Source organism: Pipistrellus kuhlii, unplaced genomic scaffold, assembly GCF_014108245.1.
Source record: "Pipistrellus kuhlii isolate mPipKuh1 unplaced genomic scaffold, mPipKuh1.p scaffold_m20_p_4, whole genome shotgun sequence".
Lineage (NCBI taxonomy): Eukaryota > Metazoa > Chordata > Mammalia > Chiroptera > Vespertilionidae > Pipistrellus > Pipistrellus kuhlii.
Window position 1 is genome coordinate 21885291 of NW_023425540.1, and position 17723 is coordinate 21903013.

The 17723-nt window shown below is 43.0% G+C and overlaps 1 protein-coding gene and 1 pseudogene across 7 annotated transcripts in view; both read left to right on the forward strand.

The window, feature by feature from the left end:
* PDZD2 (PDZ domain containing 2) overlaps window positions 1–17723 on the forward strand; it is a 310856-nt gene that overhangs the window by 232325 nt on the left and 60808 nt on the right. For 5 of the 7 annotated variants that reach the window (XM_045571556.1, XM_036410194.2, XM_036410193.2 and 2 more), the window contains 4 exons: window positions 1103–1604; window positions 10898–11040; window positions 13280–13412; window positions 14844–14999. In XM_045571556.1, the coding sequence (XP_045427512.1) occupies window positions 1103–1604; window positions 10898–11040; window positions 13280–13412; window positions 14844–14999 (934 nt within the window). Of the gene's footprint in view, window positions 1–1102; window positions 1605–10897; window positions 11041–13279; window positions 13413–14843; window positions 15000–17723 lie in introns of those variants that run through there. The other 2 variants (XM_036410198.2, XM_045571558.1) reach the window with 2 other exon arrangements.
* LOC118703335 lies at window positions 16894–17276 on the forward strand (annotated as a pseudogene).

Sequence of the window (17723 nt, forward strand, 5' to 3'; positions counted from 1 at the left end):
GTGATGTGTAGAATGTGGCAAGGTTCCAGTGGCAAAGGCATGTCCCTGGGTTCATCTGGGGTTCATGCTTCCTTATCTTGGATGGCATGGGTGGAGGGTCCAGCCCAGCCTGGTTTCCTGACTTTGAGCAAGTATTTTCTTTGCTGAAGCTTTAATGACTTGGTGTGATCACCTCTAATTACTCATCCGTCTGATGTTCTGTTTTCTTATTATCCTTTAAGAAATGGAGTACTAGTGTGTGTCGGGCTTCATGTGCATCGTTTCATTTCTATTATTTCCTGTTCTCTGTGTTTGGCAGCCCTGAAATACATGAAGAAAACAACCGAGCTGGCTCTTCTTTTCTTCAAGCTAAGGCTTTCTCTTTCCTCCCACTGTTTCTGGTTCACACCATTTGGCACAGCCTTTTTGTCCTGGTCACTGGGTCTGTGCTTTCCACTTTGTCAGTGTTCCTTTTCATGCGGTGCCCAGACTGCGGGCAATGGCCCACGTGTGCTGTGGACAATCCAGAGCAGAACATTACTGAGAAACAAGCTGACATCCCTTTAACGCGGGGCACACATGCCAGTTCTTACTGCCAGCTGCCTCTAGATACCAGCCAACACCACTCCACCTCCCACCTTTTTTCTTTAACTGCTGGGAGGCAGAGGTTCCTGTTGTTGTGCAGTTGATTTTTTTGACCCTAACAGCAGAGCTTCACATTTCCCCCAATCTATTTTACCCTGGGAGCTTGCAGTGTTACTACATCGGAACCGTATGAGTGGGCGGCGAGGATAATTCTGATGGGAGAAGTTGCTGAGTGGGGGATTTCTCTTTAATTTAATGGTGTATTAGGATTGGCTCTGTTAATAGGAGCATCCTTCTCTGATTACCTATCCTAGGGTACTTTCATTAGGAAGTTCTAGTTCACTTGTTTTTTCTGCTTTGTTTTGGAGCCCTTTTTAGCATCCACAATTATATATAGATTAAAAGGATGAAACGAGTGTTAAGTCTCAATCTGCTTTATCGCCTGGGTCCTGTGTGGGGCACTGAGCGTGCCCACCGCTGCATTGTGGAGAGGCCGCTTGGAGGCTCCTAACCGCTCCATTGTCTGTGTTTGCTGCAGTTACCTGGCTGAGCAGTGCTGGAATGGCGGCTTCCTCTACCTGATCATGCTGCGCCGCTTCAAGCACAAGGTCCATTCTCCTTACAATGGCAACAGTGGCAACAGCCCGGAGCCAGGAGAGACACCGACCTTGGAGCTGGGTGACCGAACCGTGAAAAAGGGGAAGAGAACAAGGAAGTTTGGAGTCATTTCCAGGCCTTCTACCCACAAGGCCACTGAAGAATCCAAGAGCGGCACTGGGTGTGAGCTGGACAATGGCCATGTCTCTGAGCTGAACAATGGCCCAGACCCAGAACTTGGAAATGGCCATGCCTTTGAGCTAGAAAATGGCCCAGACTCTCTCAAGGAAGTGGCTGCATCCCATCTAGACGGGTCAGAAGTAGACAGAGGGACGGAGCCCAGAGTTCCAAAGACAGAGACTCCTCAGCCCACAAGCAATGATAAATGCCACTTCTCAAAATCGGGGAAGACAGACTTCCAATCAAGCGACTGCCTGGCGAAGGTAAGGTTTGGTTTGATTGCAGAACCTGAATTGTAAAAGTAATGTGTTTTTTTTTTTAGTTTTTTTGTTTTTTTTTAGAAGTTGCTCTTTTTAAAGCTTAGAAAATATGTCTAAGGTGAACTTGCATTTCTAAGCCACTTATTAAGATAAATGATCAGAGGACATAGCAATAACAACCAAAAAGTCCAAGTCATTTCATCCTACTTAAGTAGAGAGTGAGTCGAGTGATCCTAAGTGGAAAATGCAAGCCTTCTGTGGAATAATTTGAGTCATATGAGGCCCAGATGAAGTACTTGAACTGCATCATTATTTATCACTGCTGTCACCAGGAAAATTGCCACTGTGAGGCCAAAAATTCCTGGTGGCAGTTGATAGCATAAATATCCAAGCCTCGGTATTACACAGGAAGGATGTCCAGCATGCAGGGAAGCATCTGCTTTTATTTTTAACACTTCAAAACCAGTGACATTTTCATGGGATTATGTTATTACACTGCTGAAATTCCAGCAAAGTTTAGGAACTTCACAAACATCTCTGATACTATGATATCCAGCTGTGATGGTCAGGGCTGGTCTTACTACCTAAAGGCAAAGCAGATGTGGTATATTCTGAAGCACATCTGAGGCATGCTTCTAGCCTCAAGTGGTCTCCCCTGTTTCATCCAGCTCTCTCTCATTAATTTACATTTCTGTAGGCTAAGCATGCTCTTTCCAAGAATCCTCTTGGCAGATACTCCTATGGATTCTTTTTTTTTTTTTTTATGTTTTTATTGATTTTAGAGAGGAAGGGAGAGAAAGATAGAAACATCAATGATGATAGAGAATCATTGATAGAAACATCAATGATGATAGAGAATCCTGTACACTCCCTTCTGGTGATTGAGCCTGCAACCTAGGCGTGTGCCCTTGACTGGAATCAAACCTGGGACCTTGCATTTTCAAACTTCTAGTAGAATTTAGGATGGATTCCCTTTGTTCAAAACTTAGTCTGAGGGAAAATGGTGAACAACATAGACTAATGAACAAGAACAGACCCAGAGATAAGGAGCCATGGGTCAGACTGTTGGACCTCAAAGGCAGGGTGGGGATAAAAGAGAGAGATCAACCAAAGGACTTATGTGCATACATATGAGCCTAACCAGTGGTTGAGGAAACTAGGGGGGGTGGGGGCATGAGTGTGGGAGGGAATTGGAATGGGGGGTTGAGGACAAATATGTGATACCTTAATAAAGAAATTAAAATAAAAAATAAAAAAACTACAAAAAATAATAATAATCATTCTAAAATAAAAATAAAAATAAATACTTAGTCTGGCCAAAACAAAGGAAATGAGCCATTAGCAGTTAAAGTGTGTATACCCGTTTTTGGAACAATCTGTGTATTCCTTGTCAATGTATACTATATCTTGATAGGATCTCCCCCCAATGATTAGGTTGTAAATATTGTAGAAAGCCTGAGATGAAAAAAATAAGTTAGAGAGTATTGACATCTTTAATCATTTTGAAGGTTTAGGTAGCAAAAATTTAAGGTTGACTCTCACATACAATTTAAAGAACAGGCTTTCATTTGTTGTAGGATAAGAGAAAATAATTTGGAATGCTCTTAAAAGAAAGAAAAACACCAAACTTTTAAGAAAGTACCATCATTTACTCATCTTTTAAATATATATATATATGTATATATTGTTGATTTCAGAGAGAGGAAGGGAAAGGGAGAGGTAGAAACATCAATGATGTTGAAGGGGAATCATCGATCGGCTGCCTCCCAAACTGGATGCCAAGCCTGCAAACCAGGCATGTGCCCTCACCTTGAATTAAACCGTGACCTTTTGGTTTATAAGTCAACACTCAACCACTGAGCCACTCTAGTCGGGCCTCTGCTCATCTTAATTAAAGGCAAATAATATAAAATTGAACTTCTGCATTAGACTACCTGAAGACTACAACTATCAGAGTACCTGACTTTTGCACTCAAGATCATATATCCAAGAAAATATAAAGAAAATGGCGGGGAAAAAACAAACTTGATCTATTGCCTTTGGGGTTTTTTGTTTGTTTTGTTTTGTTTTGTTTTTGCCATGTGCCTATAGAAAGAAGAGAGTTGCCAGCTGGAATTGGCATTTTTCATCCCTGTCCATAATCTATAGACTTTATTACTGACTCTTGGTCTTGGAAAGTCAGAATATTCTTAGACACGAATATTTTAGCACCCTTTTCAACCCCCAAATTGTCATCATTAGTTGCATTTATCAACAATTGATAGAAGTAGCTTCCCCTCTTTCCCCCACATTCAGATGGTACCCAAATTGGAACCAGTAGATCTTCACAGAAGGTTACTTAAGTCCTTGGGCTGGGTGCATTTTTATTTTTTACTCCAGAATGAGCCCAAGGTTGTGCTAAAATGGAATTTCCAGAAAAACAAATATTAGCTATGTTTACCTCTTAAGCCTTTCAGGGGGAAAATTCCATCCATTTGAATAATGGAGATTAAACATGTCAGAACTGTTCTGTTTCTGCTTTATTAATGATTTAATATATCTAAAAAAAACTTAATAAATTACAGAGAAGACTTATAGTGATCGTGAGACCATGTTTAATTGTCAGGTGCTCCTTTTTCTTAGTCTGTTATTTGTTACTGATTTTTATGTGCTTTTATATCCTGTATCCCAGAGCTGTAGGAAAATACTTTCTCTAACAAATACTTTCTTTTTAAAAAACACATATTTTTTATGGTTCTATAAAATATTAACAAATAATAGGGATGCAGCCAGATTCGTTTTTAAAAATACAGAACTTGGGCCCATCATCTAAAACATAAGAATCTCCTAGGACATAGATAAACAGTTTTAGAGATGTGTTCAGTTACTTATTCCTTCTAGTAGAGAGCATTACTCATCTGAGGTGACAGTTTTTGCAAGCCTGTTTAGACATATGTGAAGTATTTTTGCAATGCTGCATGATAAAAATGAATACAACCAAAGGTAGTCCCTTAACAAAAACAATCCTACCCTTTGCCAGGCAGGTGAGTTATTCACTGCTGGCGCATGTGTTCCTGGGGACTTTTGTCTTGTAACCTGCCCTATACAGCACCAGACCTTCCTTAGGCCTTTAGCAGAGACTTCAGTAAGGTCTTAATCTTCAGGGCAGGATGGGAAACTCAGGAGATTGACGTCTCCCGGGTGGTCCCTGATGTTTGCAGCTAGCAAACGCAGCATCAGGATGATCCTCTTCTAGGAACTCCCCTGAGGTAACCGAATGAACTTATGTTCTCCTACATGGTAATGTCTCCTAAGTCCGTGTCCACACCTTCACCTCTCTCCTGAATCTCGAGTTTTTGCCAATTGCCTGCAGGATGTCTCCATCTTGATTATTTCACATCATACCTAAACCTCAATGCATCCCTTTCCCACACCACTAGGTCTGCTCCAGCATTCCAGGTCTCACCACCCAAAAGCTGCCCAAACCAGAAACCTGCCTCAAGTAGTGACCACTCATCCTGGTTTGCCCAGAACTTTCCCTGGTTTTGCAATGACAGTCCCATGTCGTGGGAAATGCCTTTATCCCAAGCCGGGGACAGTGGTGTCCTGGAGTCAGCTGAAATTCTGCCCTCTGTCTCTGACACCTTGTCCAGTCAATCACCAAGTCCTGTCAACTTCTGCTTCCTTTAAGAACTCCCTGCTCACCCCACTTCTCTTTTCTCCACTCCCACAACCTTTGGTTGGGGCTAGGCTGCTTTCTTGTCTCATCTGGGTGGTCACAGTAGCCTCCTACCCTTCTCACTGCATCATCCGCTGTCCCCACTGCAACCAGAGGGTACATCTCATTGCACATGCATGGGCATGCCCGCATACGCTGCCGCTTAAACACTTCTGACAGGTCCACTTGCCTTTGGGGTAACAGCCAAGCAACTTGGCTTGGATAGTGCATGAGGCCCAGCATTATCTGAACCCTCCTTAACTTTCTGCCTCCTTGATTTGGGCTGGATGAGTTATGGTTGTTTTGTTTTGATTTTTCCAAAAGGCCATGCTCACTCTTATCTCTGAGCCTTTGCAGATGCTGCTCTCACTATACAGTCTTTTCCCTTCCTCAGTGTAGCTTAGCTTCTAACTTTCCTGGAAACCAAGCACAATAACACCCTCTCAAGGAGGCTCCATAACCTGCCCCATCTTCAGACATTTACTCTCTGGGCTCCTGCACTAGTCCCTGCTTATCCTCACCAATGCATGAATCCCACGGATTCCACACCATTTGGCTGTGTGTTCCCAATAGACTATACAGGCAAAGACCTTATTTGTTTCTCTCTCCTAACTCGGTGCCTTGCACCTGTAGGTGCTCTGTAACTATTAGTTAATAAAGGCACCCAAGAGCACCAGGCTTGAAAGATGGACCCAAGTTCCAGCCCAGCTCTCCAGCTGCTGTGTCCTTTCTCTGAGCTTCCACCATCTCGCCTCAGCCTTTTGGTCTGATGACTAAGGGATGGCAACTTTGACATTATGATCACACATTTCTTCACAGCTTACAGGCTATTCTAAATAAGAAGGGAGAAGCAAGCAGTCTTAGAATAGGATTATAATCAGAGCCAGAGTATTTACTGCAGTGAAATTCTAGTTGGATGATGTGTCTTCTCACATTTGGGGCAAAGATGCTGTTATAAAAATTTATTTTTGGTCCCAGAAGAAAATGAGGGTCATTTAAATGTGGCCGAGATAGCTCCCTTTAATGTGCCAACCTGTTGGTAAACAAACCCCCTTGTTTGCCTCCATGAAGCGGTGCACGTATATGGCGCTTAATAGGAAAAGTAGCCCTCTGGTGGCATCCATGCAGGAGTCCATAGCGTCCAATTTTGTGGTTTGGCTTTTCTCACCAGACTGACAAAGTCTCATTGCCCTTTACGCCTGCGTGAAGGGAACCGCAGGCTGAGCCATCTGTCTAGACGGGATCTGTTTCAGAACTCAATTGTGTCTACAACTGGATCAGTGTTCACACGCTGAACATTGGCAAACACACAGGTCTCGCATCTGAGCCAGCCTCTTAATGTCAGTCTCAATAACTTCTGAAGAACTGTAAGATTTGTGGATAAACATCTTAGAACTGTTCATTTCATGGCACTTATGCATGTTGTTATGTGTGAGGCACTGTTCGAGCTGTTATAAAGAACCCATTGGTAAATGAGAGACAAGGTTACCTTGGCATTTATCACATGGAAGGAGCCACAAGCAATAAGTAAGCAAATAAACAAATGAGAGTGTTAGATGGTGACGAGTTCTATAAATGAAATAAAACAAGATGAAGTGAAAGGTGGTGGCTGGGCAGTGTTATGGGCCGGGGGCTAACTGATACTGGATATTAGCAAAGACCTCAGTAAAGAGGCAATGTTTGAGCTGAAGAGTGTCAAGATAAGGTAGCCCTGGAAATCTGGGAGCAGCCAGCACATGCAACTGCCCTAAGATAATGTTCCAGGAGCAGAAAAACTGAAGCACAGTGAGTGACAGGGAGAGCACTAGGAGTGACTTGGGAGATGTGGGCAGGGCTAAATTACAAAGAGTGGTGTATGCCATCATCAAAAGCTAGCCTCATTCTAAGGGAGCTCTTGAAAGGTTTAAGATGAGAACATCATGAGTTTTGTTTTGCTTTTTGAAGTTCACTCTACTTGTATAACAGAGTGTAGTTGGGTTGTAGGAGGTGAAGGATTAAAAAGAAAGACCAGGCTGGAGACTATTGTGATAACCCAAGGTAAAGGTGCTCTGGCTTTGACAAGATGGTAGCAGGGAAGAGGGGCAGAAGGAGATGGATGTGGGTTTATTTTGCAAGTAGAGCTTAAAGATCTTGCTCATGGTTTGGGTTAGGCAGTAGAAGTAGGAATCAAAGATAACTCGTGGGCTTTTGGGTTGTGTATCCTGTTTATCTTGAGTAAATGATAGTATTTTTCTCATTGAGATAGGAAAGTCTAGAGTGGGGGGGGTGGGGGGAGAAACCTGTTTTGACCATACTGAAGTGTGTATAAGATATGCAAGAGGAACTGTAAGGAGGCAGTAATAATATTAATAATACTTAATATTATCATATTTAATTTGGCCAGTTGGTGTTTGGCCAGTACCAGCTTTTGCCAAATAAACTTCAAACACTGACTTTATTTTTAACTGAGCACTGCATTCAGTTATATGCAGATAAATTTAATGCCATACTGACAGTTGTACAATAGAGACTGATAACATCTGCCTCTTCCTGTCTGTGCCTTCCTTTGAACTCCTGATTAGATGACCAAGAAATTCCAAGGCAAGGAAGCTTGCATTACTTTCTGTGACCTCTCTCCTTAGAATTCCTACTTTCGATTATTGAAAAAACAAAATAGCCCTAGCCACTTTGGCTCAGTAGCTAGAGTGTCAATCTGTGGACTGAAGGGTCCTGGGTTTGATTCTGGTCAAGGCTACATGCCCAAGTTGCAGGCTTGATGCCCAGTGGAGGGCCTGCAGGAGGCAGCCGATCAATGATTCTTTCTCCATCATTGATGCTTCTATCTTTCTCTCCCTCTTTTTTCCTCTCTAAATCAATAAAAATATTTTTTAATTCAAAAAATAATTAAAAATAAATAAAATATGTATTGGATAAAAGGGTGAGGGATGGTGTGTTTCTTGACTGATATATCTGGAGACTATGTTACAAACTTTTTCCTGCCCTCTGAAGCCATTTTTTTTAGACATGTATTTTATTTTGCTTTTAACTATATTTGGAAACTATGTTACAAACTGTTTTTTCTGCCCTCTGAAGCCATTTTTGTTAGACATGTATTTTATTTTGCTTTGGTCAGGGACAGGAGTATGGAGTGGGGGGTGTGAAGTGAATATGTGGGCACGTTTGACAAAAATTGTGTTTAACTTTCTGTCAAGGATACATTAGGCTATTATTCTTTCCCAGTTATAGTTTCTCATGTTTCTTATCACAAGTCCTATTTCTGAAAGGATTTAAAAATCTAGTATTGTCACACCATCTATGAGGCATACCTAACGTGTTCTTAAACACGTTAACAAAAGAACAGTAGGGCAGGGGAAATGGTGGTGTAACTAGTAGTGGGGATGGATAGGCTTTTACTAATTTGAGCTAAAACCAAATGAGTTTTCATATTTCTAGACTCTAATAGTGGTCCCCGTGGCTCTTGGGAAAGAGTTCTATGGCTTTTCCTACAGAGAGGGCGAAGCACTGGCCCATATCTTTAAGACTCCGGGAGCCATTGGCATATCTTCCAAGGAAAAAGCAAGTCAGGCCACTGTCTGCTCTAGTTTCTCAACTGTGTCATGAGGCCCAGGGAGGCAGCCACAGGCTGACCCATGTGCTGGTGTGCGATGCCCAGCGAGCTAGGACAACAGAGAACCAGTGTGTCCCTAAATTTGTTCCCTCAGGGGCTATCCATCTGATAGGCCATCCTTCTGGTAGCACTGATTTTCAAGGATGTTTCTTGAGTCAGTGGAGCTAAGTGAGACGTTGAGGGCCAGGGAGGCTGCTTCTGAATGGGGAAGAGAGAAAGGTGTTCCAGAGGTCAGAGGCAACAAACCAAAAACTGTGGAATCCTAAGTGAGCCAATGGGATGATATAGAGGTTGTTGACAAGTTCATGAACTGCTGTGGTAAGCCAGTGACTTCTGAAGTTACATTTGGCCAGACAGGCTTCGTGTGTCTGTGGTGAGCGAATGAAGGAGACAGTTGGCACCCACTGCATGTTGCTGGGGTAAAGGAGCCCACTGAGCAGCACTAGAAAAAGTTAGGATCCAACAGGTCTCTGTCTGGTAATAATTTCCCCAGACATTCCTATTGCTGCACATCAGTGACCATTCAACATCTGGTTTTTTTACTATTGCATAAAGTTTCATTTGAGTTTCTGACAGTATGTATTTCAGATTTTCTAAATGCTTCACATTCCTTCTCTTTTGCCAGAAGCTTGAATGGGCAGATTGCCTATTTCTAGGAGGATGATAACTTTGTCCATAGGAGACCTTACTAATGGTTCCATTGGACCTTCATGATGCATGAAGAAAGCAGATGAAGAATGCAATGGGACCCATACCCATGTGTCTAAAGCTAAAAAAGAATTGTAGGTGTGAGCCCAAATAAGACTCAGAATAAACTACTTGGGCAGGTTTTGCTTTCTTTTCTCAGAAAAGCTAAGTAGCTGAGGGAACTCAAACACTTAGCAGTGGGAATATGTTCATGTCTTTGGAGTGAAATGGGGAGTCCATGGGAAATGAACTGAATCAGAAAGGCTAAGTGATTCTCAAAGGTGTTTTTTGAATCAGTGGAGCTAAGTGAGACCTTGAGAGCCAGGGAGGCTGTTTCTGAGAGAAGGGTAGTCCAGAGGACTTACAGATATTTATTCACTTTTTTTAAGAGGTTAAATGTGAGTTGAATTTTTTAATGTATTGAAAGAGTGTATATACCAATGTCTGTAGAAGTCGATAACAAATTCATCAACCAATGTACTGTTTTTGTTTCTCCTACCAAAGGTATCATTTATATGTTCTAAGGAAGTTTTAGGTTCAATTTAATGTGATATTTTTAACACATATGCAGATTCTACAACTATAAGTAATATTTGATTACCTATCATTTATTACCTACCTAGAATGGGGAACTAGATGTTGAGATCATTGCCTCCTATTTACATAAATATCTCATTTAACCTTAATAATAAACCTAAAATATTAATAATTATCCCTACTTTAGAGGCAAGGAAACTGATGTTTTTAGGCATCAGGTGACTTTCAGAAGTACTAAGCTTCAGAGCTGGGCTCACCGTAGCGGAAGTCTCCTGGCGCTAGGACCTAGCTTGCCTCCCTTTCATCTTCCCTTATTAATTACTAGCTGTGTGCACAGTGGTATCTGGGTTTCGGGCACAAGCAGCTTCACTTAACAGAATCCTGCTCAGGGAATTCAATCATCAGTCTTGCTGTACTGTCTAGTATCATTGCCGCTAGCCATTAAATAGGTGGCTATTTCAATTAAATGAAGTTTAAAATTTATTGTGTCAGTTGCCTCTCACATTTCAAGCACTGAATAGCCACCTGTGGCTGGGACTCCATGTTGGATGGTGCAAACATAGACCATTCCCATCATTGGAGAACATTCTATTGGACAGCACTGCCAGTGAGACTTGTTCTGATCCAAAGCATTTTGTCTCCAGTGGTCACCTGCGATGTCTGTTGAAAAGTGATGAGTATTAGACCTGATTCAACACCTTCCCTCTCCTGCGTCAGTGCTGTGCTTCTGTCTGTGTACTTCATGGTGTGCTCACTTTTTCTTCCAAGGAGGAAGTTGGCCGGATATGGAAGCTGGAACTGCTTAAAGAATCAGATGGGCTGGGAATTCAGGTTAGTGGAGGCCGAGGATCAAAGCGCTCACCTCACGCTATCGTTGTCACTCAAGTGAAGGAAGGAGGTGCCGCTCACAGGTGACTAGTTAACTCTATCTCTCTTTCTCTTTCTCTTCTTATCCTCTCCCTTCCCTGCCCCTGGGCCCTGGGTCTTCCACTTGGTCAAAGCACTAGCCATTACAATTCACAAGGGTTATGCTGGAGCACAGAGGAACACCAGGCCTGAGTGGTTTTATTTACACCTATCTCTGAGCATAGGAAGTGGCTAATACCTGGGGATATTGTAGGTTTCCCCAAACCATCATGGAGAAATGTGATTTCTTTTAGTCCACTTGGAGTTTCAAGCAAATGTTACTTATCCTAACTTTTGGATGCCAGTCATATGTGGTTTCTTATCAAGACTGTGCCAGATAACAGAATACCACATCCTGACATCCTAATTTTCAGAAAACAGTGACTAATGACTTGGGAAAGTGATTGGTTTTAAATATGACCACAGTTCACGTGTGTTGTCAGGATTCTACGCACACTTATACACTCTCTTTTTCCTGCAAATGTGAAGGGGGGAAAGTAAATGTGAACCTTTCTCCTTGTGACCTGAAAAAATTCATACCTCTAAACTTTTCCAATCTGAACAATTATCTGAAATAGGAAGAGAGACAGTGCTTAGGCAGAGGTCTACAAAAAAAAAAAAAAAAAAAAAAAAAAAAACACAAAGAAATCCTGTTGGAATTACAGGGATGTAGCGGTCCCAAAATTTAAGGCATGCCTTTGGCCATGCTGTCTAATTGCTACCCTGTTCAGTAAATCCTCACTTAACATCAACAGGTGCTGCAACTTTAAGCAGAACAATGTACAAAAGCCAGTTTTACCATAGGCTAGCTGGTATAAACAAGTGTTAAGTTCTTATAGCACCTCGTAAACATTTCAATGAAATGCTGTTGAATGAAATGTTATTCAAGGACCTGCTGTACATAGGGCATCTGCTGTTTGCAAGGCACGGTGGGGTATGTGCATGTTTTATGCTCACATGTATACAGTAGATAAATAGAATTTGTCTGGTAAGAAGGAGAATGTAGTGTTCTGGAATTTGTATTGGTTGGGCCAAGTACCCTGATAATGAGGGAGATGTGGCAAACCCAAGCAGTACTGGCCTGCCCAAGGTCAAGAAGGCACTCACAAGTAGATCTCTTGAGGTGGAGTTGAGGAGCTGAAGGTTATTTAGTCTAAAGACTGGAAAATTAACCAAAGAACCAGGGTACAGACTAACTGTTTCCTGCTAACCAGTCCTCTAACTAGAAAGTAGGCTAGTGACTAAAGTAGAGATAAGATTAACTACACTTATCTTTTATCTATGTGACAGTATTTATTGAAGAATGAAGCTCATTTTTATCCAGGAGAGCATCATTAAACTTCCCAAATGATGTATGCTTTAAGTAACTCCCACTGGGTAGCCATTTCCCCACTAGTCCTAGGTCTTAGGTTCTAGTCTGTCTTTGGAAAGTTGGCAATTAGGAAATTCCTGTGCCCAGAGATAAGCTTACATAGAGCGGTTCTTGTCTATTTTCTCTGTGAGCTGTTCATAGTGGGTTTCTCATTTCTTTTCACCCTTAGCCAGGAGTTATGTATGTGTCACTATCTGCCTCTGGGGTGTATAGTTCACACATGGGCATTCTGATCAATAACAGGAGAGCAAGATGGGGTGAAAGAGGGAAACAACGGGATGGGAACAGGGATGATCTAGGTGGTACTGTGGTTAAGTCATCCCGGGGTCACTGGCCAGAACAATTGGATTCTTCCAGAATCCCTGTCTTCCACAGTGACTCACCACACACCTCCCTGAGGGTCCAGGTGTGTGTCCTCTGTGGTTGGTGTTGTGCTTGCTCTCTTCCCCTTCTCTCTCCATTCTAAGCAACTAGTGGGGTCCTTGGCATTTTCCACCTTAGGAATGTTTGAAGGACAGATTCAGAGGCAGTTGGAAGTCTCAGGTGCCCCTTGTCCTCCTTCTTTTAAAGCCTGAATTCATAGAAAAGAGTATGATGCGAGTCCTAGAGGATGGAAAGAAACTGGTGAGGGAGGGAAGAGTGGAAGGAAGTTGGCTGATTAGTTGAAAGGAAACAATGGAACAAAGGTCCACAGATTGGAGAGAAGCAGACTTGGGTTTGACTCCCAACCCAATACTTCTAATTGCCCCTGCCTTCTCTTTAGCCTGGTTTTAACTGTTTTCTGTCACCACCCTCCTGGCTCCAGTACAATGTCCCTTCTCAGGCCTAGGAAGTCTTGATAAGGGAATTTTCTCCCATCTCTGTTTCCTCAGGGATGGCAGACTGTCCTTAGGAGATGAGCTGCTGGTCATCAATGGTCACTTACTGGTCGGGCTGTCCCACGAGGAAGCTGTGGCCATCCTTCGTTCAGCCACTGGAATGGTTCAGCTGGTCGTGGCCAGCAAGGTAGGTAATTTTGTGCTTTTTGAATATTTCCAATGGTGATGTGAACTTGGAGACCTCCCCAAGCACTATCCACTGTGGTGGGGCGTTGGAGAGGATGTAGGAGGCAGCCAATCAATGATGTTTCTCTCTCATCAATGTTTCTATCTTTCTCTCTAAAAATCAATTAAAAAACAAACAATGAGTTTGCTCCCTACACCTGTACTGTGAGCAAGACTGCAGTGAAAGAAAAGGAACAGAAAAAGAAAATTCCCTGCACTGAAGGAGTATATCCATGAGGTTAATTTGCTGAATCCACAGATTCATATTTAGAGAATGTTTAAATCCTCTCATATATTCAAAATTCATCAGAGTTTTATAAAATGTGATTAGGGAGGGAGGAGTTTTTAAAAATTTACCTATTCTTCTTAGAAAATACTGACAAGAACTCTCTAAAAACTATGATCTCTCTCATGAACATAGTGAGATGAGCAGAGGGGAGAGGAGGGTACAGTGGGTATTCAAACTCTGTGCTAGGCCTGGGGCCACAGTGATGAGCAGAAATGGTGTTCAGTTTGGGAAACTCTTGGACAAGTAGGGGAGATAGACAGGTCATGCATTGCAAGGCAATAACAGAAACAGTAAAGGACATTAGAAGGGGAAAAGGGAAGTGGAAGGCCTCCTAATGGGATCCAGGAAGGCCTGCAGGAAGGGTACTCACACTTTGCCCAAGTAAGCCTTAGTCATGAGGCTTAGTCATGAGGATGGGTGGTTGTTAAACTGCAACTCATGAGCCACATGTGGCTCTTTGGCCCTTTGAGTGTGGCTCTTCCACAAAACATCACGGCCTGGGCAAGATTATTTTGAAGAAGTGGCATTAGAAGAAGTTTAAATTTAAAAAATTTGGCTCTCAAAAGAAATTTCAGTTGTTGTACTGTTGATATTTGGCTCCATTGACTATTGAATTTGCCAATCACTGGTCTAGGCTGAGAGGGCTGCTGGTAAAAAGCAATAATAGGGCCAGAGGCAACCTGGGGGTTTGGAAGTCAATGTGGCTGGAATGGAAGGAAAGATAGTGAGAGATGAGTTTGGAGAGCTGGACAGAGGCCAGATCTCTAAGATGTTATCCTCTCAATGAGGGATTTAAACTGTATCCTGAGAGCAAGACAGGGAGGGCAGAAGATCACAAGTTCAAGGATCTTAGATTAACCATAGAAACATTCATCTAAGAAACACAGATTCTTCAGGGGGGAAAATTATTTGGGTTGAAATTGGGTGCACACCCCTGACATTTGAGGTAATCTTGCAAACCTGGAAGTGTGGAACCTACGTTTCATGTAGTGTTCAGGTTGGAAGCATGTGACCACCCCTGGCAAACTCTGCTGTTTTTTTTTTTACCTTGACCTGGAACCACTGATGCCATTGTGTAATTCATGGACCTTTTTGTTCCCGTAGGAAACCTCTGCCGAGGACCTCTTGAGGTTAACGTCTAAGAGTTTGCCTGATCTGACTAGCTCGGTAGAGGACGTATCCTCTTGGACTGACAACGAAGACCAGGAGCCAGACGGGGAAGAGGACGAAGGAACTGGCCCGTCCTCCATCCAGGGAGCTGTAAGTGCCTGTGGTTTCCTGGTGGCTCTGCTGGAGATGGAGTGCTGGGGTCAGGGATAGAAGCTGAGATAGTGTGATAAGGACCAGGTGGGCAAAGGACCGTGGTTGCATTCTTTTTCTTTCTTTATTTTTATGTCAGAATCTTTCAGAAAGATCTATGAGGATAAGGCTTTTCACTTAAAGAAAAAACGTTGAAACTGGAAACACATTAAAGAGAGCAACTGGGTGTTAAGTTCAGTGAGTATATCAATTGGTAGGATGATTAATAATATATACAAGGATTTTATGGCTACTCTTGATAGAGTGTTTGAAAAGTATTGTTTGTGAATTTAAACGGAGACTGAGTGATTTTTGGTTGAAAGTGGAATGTAACACCATACTCGTTCACGCAAAGTTGTATAGATAGGTCTTAAATTTTTAATCAAACCAGGACTCTTCAAGGTGTGTAGCTCTTCCTTACACAGCCTCGAGCCTTCGTTGTCTACTCTTTCGGTGCTGCCTGGCACAGTCAGGAGAGCTCTTGGTTCACTGTGGCCACTGTGTGGCTCCGTGGTCTCTGCTTTGTATCATTTTCAGTCTAAACTCTCATTAGCCCTCGTTCCCCAACCAGCCCTGGGCAGGGTGCTCCCTTTCTGCCATCTGGAGCCCCTTAGAATTGTTTGGTCAGAGGTTCTCTCCAGGGAGGTTCTTTAATACCCAGCTCCCTCATCACCAATGTCATTACCTTTTTTTTTTAAGTTACCAATTAATTACATATGGTTTTATACACTTATCATTGTAGTTTTTCCAAAGGAATTTCAGTGCATTCTGCCCAACACACTTTACTTGGGGAACTTTAGGTGGTCTTTACATCTCACACCCACAATCACAGTGGAGAACCAGACTGATCCTGCCTTGGCACTCCCCTTTCTCCATGCCTTGGAGGCCACCTCCCCCCACTCTGCTTCTGCTCCATCGGGGAGCAGAACACTCACAGAGAGGGGGACACCGGGCTTCTTCCCTGACTCGCCCCCTGCACCTGAACACTGTCCTTTATGAGCCACTCCCTTGAGGTCCTATTTGCACCAAGAGAACCAGGAGATGGGCAGCTGGCACAGATATCTTCCGCACGTCTCAGTCTGCCCTTGGGACCTTTTAAAGATGCTGAACTACTGAGAAAAAAAAATATATTTATACAGGGTGTCCCAAAATAATGTACATACACTTTAGCAGCTGATAGCTCAATTTTGGAAATGAAATGTATTTTAATAAATACTGCCTTTATAAGTATTCAAAGTATGTGTATACATTTTGGGGGACACTATACATATATACACTTTTAGTTCTATGTGTACAATCCAAGACTCACCATTTTATCACTTTTAAGCACTGACGAACCCCCTTAAATGAAAGAAACCCAGTGCTGCTTAGTCAACTAGGTTACCGAGCCCTTCGTTCCACAGAGGGGAGGGACTAAACCTGCTGCCAATTCCACTCAGACACTGACTGGTTTTGCACCTGTACATGGCGCCGTGCTCCAAGCACTTAGGCCGAGCACGTGTAATACAACCACGGAGGGCCTGCCAGGAGCCTCCCTGTGATTTATTTTTCATGGCTACAGTATGCAGCAATGAGACTTTCCTTTCAAAGAGCCCCAGCCATGCTTAGGATAAAACCATATGGTGAATATCAAGTGTGAGGAATGAAGGCAGGCAAAAGGGAGACGGGGATGGGCGGTGAAATTCCAGTCATCTGTGTGATTGTCACCCACCTTTGGGGGTGGGGAGGAGAGGGCGGAGGCTGGCAGCATTGTTAACTATTGTAGAAACTTGTTAAAATACAAATCCTCATTTTACAATGGGGAGGGGGTGACATTCAGCTGGCCGCTCAAGACCAGACTTTGCACCCTAGAATCATGTCCCAGTTTGTCCGTACCCTTGTAGGAAAGGCTCCCGCGCTGTGACTTCCTCGAAGCCGTGACTGGCCACATTGGGCACCATGCCAAGGTGGAGCTGGTTCCTCCAACCCCTGCTGAGATCTTTACAGCTACTCACAGCTTGAAAAAAAAAAAAAAATAGTAGTGCCCAAACTGGCAGCATCCAGCAGCTCACAGTTAAGGAAAATATTCCAAACGGTTCGATGGCCTCTGGGGTGTGGATGTGGTTTTCTGTCATTGAGATCACAGGCAAGCGTGGCATCACTGGCATAATGTCTGAAGATCAATCTTTAACATCTCTTTCTTTTTGGTTTATTATTTCAATGTTCTTGGACCATGAGTGATCAGAATGGTATTTGAATTTTTAGAAAGATACATGAAAAAACAAACAAAAACCCATGACAAATCCTGAGGTCCCACCTGAGACCTGAGTGAGAAACTCTTGAGGGTGGCGGCCAGCAGTCCACTTCTCAGTAAACCTTCCAGGTGATTTGGACTCGGGCTAACATTTGAAAATGTTAGAGCCTGCCAATAAAATGGCCGTGGCACATGTGTTCTTATTGGCTGCTCAAAAAGGGTATCCTTTCTTAAGTGTAAATGAATACAGTTCTTTTTTAAAAAAAAATGAGATTTTTCAGGGGGGAAACGATTCCTCTCTGGTCTTCTGGTTTGGCTCAGTGGATAGAGCATCAGCCTGCGGACTGAAATCAGGTCCCAGGTTTGATTCTGGTCAAGGGCATGTACCTTGGTTGCGGGCACATTCCCAGTAGGGGGTGTACAGGAGGCAGCTGATCGATGTTTCATCGATG